Source organism: Pecten maximus, chromosome 8 (assembly GCF_902652985.1).
Source record: "Pecten maximus chromosome 8, xPecMax1.1, whole genome shotgun sequence".
NCBI classification, from domain to species: Eukaryota; Metazoa; Mollusca; class Bivalvia; order Pectinida; family Pectinidae; genus Pecten; species Pecten maximus.
This window is the reverse complement of record NC_047022.1, coordinates 22,301,597-22,306,029: the sequence shown is the minus strand read 5'-3', so window position 1 is coordinate 22,306,029 and position 4,433 is coordinate 22,301,597. Positions and strand designations below refer to the sequence as shown.

At 33.3% G+C, this 4,433-nt stretch overlaps 1 protein-coding gene across 2 annotated transcripts in view; it reads left to right on the top strand.

Annotated features, from left to right (window-relative positions):
* The first annotated feature begins 193 nt into the window (after positions 1 to 193).
* The window catches only part of LOC117332789 (serine/threonine-protein kinase unc-51-like), a 43,827-nt gene continuing 39,587 nt past the window's right edge, over positions 194 to 4,433 (top strand). For both annotated transcript variants that reach the window (XM_033891821.1, XM_033891820.1), the window contains exon 1: positions 194 to 592. In XM_033891821.1, the coding sequence (XP_033747712.1) occupies positions 503 to 592 (90 nt within the window). In that variant the 5' untranslated portion in view covers positions 194 to 502. The remainder of the gene's footprint in view (positions 593 to 4,433) is intronic.

The following is a 4,433-nucleotide window of genomic DNA, read 5'->3' as shown; positions in this document are numbered from 1 at the left end:
TGTCAAATCATCTTCCTTTTCCTTGAATATAAGCTGAATTTAGAAATATCTTGGCATCCGTTATTTCTATGTCTGAATATGATAGTGTATTTTCTTCGTGGTCGTGGTTTCGTATAAAATCTGGATTATTTATGTTAATACGAACGGCGGTAGGAGACGGGTGCTCATTGGCCAAAACCAAAACATAATCAGGTGGTGTTCTAACGTTGACCTGTCAAAACGCAATAGCTAGTGGATATATATCAGTGTATATGTGGAATATCACTGAAATGGACTAGTTATATTCTGCAAATGATGTAAGGTGTTTAACAAAAATGACGTTGAACAATAACGTTTTGTCGATACGTTTATATTAATTCATGATGAGACCAAAACTGCAGTCTAATGTGCAGGCTGCCACCATCGGCCATCAAAATGGCCTCTGAATCTCTCGTGGTTACAGCAGGAGCTGGCCGACCTCGAGATCAAGATTGCTTCACGAAACAATTATCATAGGCCAAGGATGGAGATCATTGGAGAATTCGAGTACAACAAGAAGGATCTGATCGGTCATGGGGCTTTTGCCGTGGTCTTTAAAGGCCGCAGTCGGAAGGTAAACAATGGCATACAAAGAATTAACACAAAACAACGCCGTTATTTTCCTGATATAATTTGCCCCCAAAAATACAATAAGTTTTAATACTGTATTTTCCTGTCATATTTGGGCATTTTATATTCATGTTGTTCACATGGTAAATAACTTTGATATGTACACGTGTACTATGAATTGAATGTCATGACTATTTTTGATCTGACATCTCATTTGTGAATACAATGTAATGTATATTGCATCACCATGGAACAAATCATGGTTGACATAGGACTAAAAAGGTACACGAACTTAACACGTTCAATATTTTTCATTGAAAATGTATTCATTTAGATTTAGACCATTTGAATATTTATCGATTCTTTATCGGAATTATCAATGTATTTTCCAGTTCTTGTAAATATTATGTGTACTTTTTAAAATGACAATTTTAACTGGATCTATAAATTTATAATGCTGTACATTAATTGATTCATGTGCTGCCCGGTAAAATACAAAGCATACAAGTTATACTTAGTGATGTGAATAAAGACATATAGTACTTTAATCTTTTAAGTTTGAAACTAGTTTCCTTTAATTAGAAATGGTTTCCCTGTGTATAGGGTACCCTTTGAGGCTTATATATGTTCAACTGAATTTAGTCCCATCTTTGGCATAACTTTTATCAAAGTTTTTAGTTTTGCATAAAGTACTACCATAGTAGGAAAAATTCTTTTTAACAAAAGCAACCAATACGGTGTCAACTGCCAAGACAAAGGCCTGGATAAGTAACAAAGAAAATAACAGATTGTAAAACTGACAGATGTCTTTTGTCCTCTGCTTTGGAGATACATTCTTACTTTTGTGTGAACAGTTTGACATTCCTTGAACGTGGGATCAACTTGGATGCATATGATGAATATTGTTTACTTACAGTATTCTATTGGGTCAGGGCATCCAGTAGACTCTTGAGAGTATGTTTTTGACTTCCCAAATTGAGATATAACTTTTAGGTTTGAAGGGACATCTCTACTGTACTATGTTTTGACCCTTGAAACATTAAGGGTCAACTGGATGCCCTGGGTATACTTCTTTATTTCTTGAGGGTGTAATAAATTTAAAATAAATGTGAGATTGTGAAGTGCAATTTATGTTTGGGAATTCCCTGAAGCTGATATGTATTGAAGATCAAGATTGATTGATCTTATGATCATCGACCAAGTTTACGTTACTGTTAGTGTACAGATCACTTTGACTTCAGATGATCTTGTTGTTATATATATTTCCTTCCATTCAGATTGCCTTTAGGTGATTTGTCACCCAAAGTTTTGACCTATGAATCAGAAATCATACATGTACATGTATAAAGAGTATGACCACAACCTTCTAAAACACTGGAATAAAAAGATTTGTTTTTACTAAATATGGAAGAAATTATTCACATCTTACTGTGTACATTTAAACTATAAATAATGAAATATACAGTTGTATTAAAACCAGAAACGGTACTACATTAATATGTAACATACTAATTATATACTATAAAGATATAGATAAGCAGCTAGCTTAGCCTATATAGGATTTTTAACCATTTGCAAAATGTATAGTCTGACTGGACCCTATTAAAATTTTGGAAGCATGCATTGTAGTGCTACAATCCTTGTAAGAAAAATAATTATATGCATATATATGGTATATATATATGTATCTCAATTGTAATGCTAAATGAATAATATCATCATGTAATTAATGACTTGCTTGATGATGAACTAAATCATCTTATTGTAATTACCATTTGCTGTGCTATAATTAAGATTGATGCTGACTTAAAGCATAAGCTAGTGTTATGGAAAACATCGAGGAGATGTACATGCTATCAATTTGGCATGTATGAATTATTGTGTATTATGGTTTTATGTGATCTGGACTAAGTTTCCATATTTTGATTTCAAGTGATGGGACTCGTGCACAATCAAATGTATACATGTTGTCCTGACAAACAAAGACGGGGCGTTTTGACCTGTAAAATGGCGGGGAAATGTTCATGATTCTATTGTGTTTATATATGTCAGTAGGTCATGTTTATATAACTAAACTTTAAAAGAGTGTTGGGCTGACGTATGAAGGGATCACCGAAGAGTTAGTCCTTAATTTTGTTTTATTTATATTATGGTTATATAATATCTTAAAATATTAGATTATGAAATATTGTATATAATCTTTGTTTGTAAACAAATTTGCACTCTTTGCTCTTGTATGGGCTGGTTGCTAACCAGCTGGCTATACTGTGTATATATAATACACCTTACCAGTAAGTATAAGTATATATATGACACACTGGTTAGACAATCCTATGATAGCTATTTATAGCTAGATGTGGACTTATCAAGACATGACCTCATTTCTTGACAACATTGATTTTATACAGTAGTACTGCGTAAAATCAACAGATGATCACGACCATAACATCAACAAAGTTCTCTATTTAACATGTCACGCGTGCACGTGGTTGTTACATGAACAACAACAACATTCCTCATGTGGATGATTGCTGGTCAAAATATTTTGTACTGAAATTAAGTCCTCACCTCATACAGTATATCTATCACATTATTTATATTCAATGGGAAATCATTCAATTTTCTATTTATTTCATTTATTAAATTTAAAGACAACAAAATCTACAAAGCACAGGAATCAGTAGCATAATCTCTGATGTCCTATTCTTATGATTTACAATAATTAAGACAGCACCACTTTTAATTGGCTACTCATGATCAATCAACATCAGTGTTTTTTCTCTAATCTGGAAATTTAGGTTTGCTTGTTGTGAAACTATTGTCCACTGAGTACTTAATTAAAAGCTGCATTGAATACATAGAAGAGCACTAGCTGCCCCACTTTTGGCCTTTATGTGAGTGTTTGCCCCTGTGAGGAAGGCTTTGGGTTCTATCCCCGGGTCGAGACATACCAGGGTTTATAAAATGGAACTCCTTTTTAGCCCTCAGCATTTTTGGAAGCGGGACAACTGGTTTGCCTGTTGTCAGTATAATGTGACCAGGTGGTGAGTCCTGCTGGGTGTATTCGGCAGTATGCTTCAGTGAGATAGCACTATGAAGTTGGCATTTGTTCCATGCTATCACAAGGGGACAAACATGAATAAACTGCATCCTCCAAAAACACATGCATCTCACTAAAGGGGAGGTCGTCATTAAATAGATATAGCTATTGATAGGATGTTGAACAATACAAAACCAAACAGAAGAGCAACAAAATAATCACCAAGTCATTATAGTGTTACCTTTTCTTCCTTTGAATCTGAACTGATAGAATTGAATTGGTGGATTATCAATTCATGACATATTTGGCCATTTGATTACCATAATTAATCAAATAATAAACTAACAAAGCTCTAGCTATCATATACTTCATATATATGAATTGGGAAATGAAATTTGAAAATTTCAGACACATTTACAGAAAACAAAATTATATATTATGTTTATTTGATTATACAATTATTTTTAATGTTCAACAGCACAAACCACAACAAGGTGTTATTTTCCAAAAATGAATAAATTAAAAGGGAAGGATATAAATTATTTATTCAAATACCTCCCTATTTTCCTGATAAATATATATATACAGGCAAAGCTAGGCTAAGGTGTTGGGAGACTATATAGTGACTACTAATTCAATGTAGACAATTAAATTTATCAGAAGTTTTCATTATCTTGTATCTTCATTTTTCATTCTCATTAAATTGGGAATAATGGAAGGGGGGGGGGGGGGGGGGAATCTGAATTGTTAGAATGTTAACTTCTAAATATATAGGAGGACAATATAGTGATATGTGAAGGCCTGT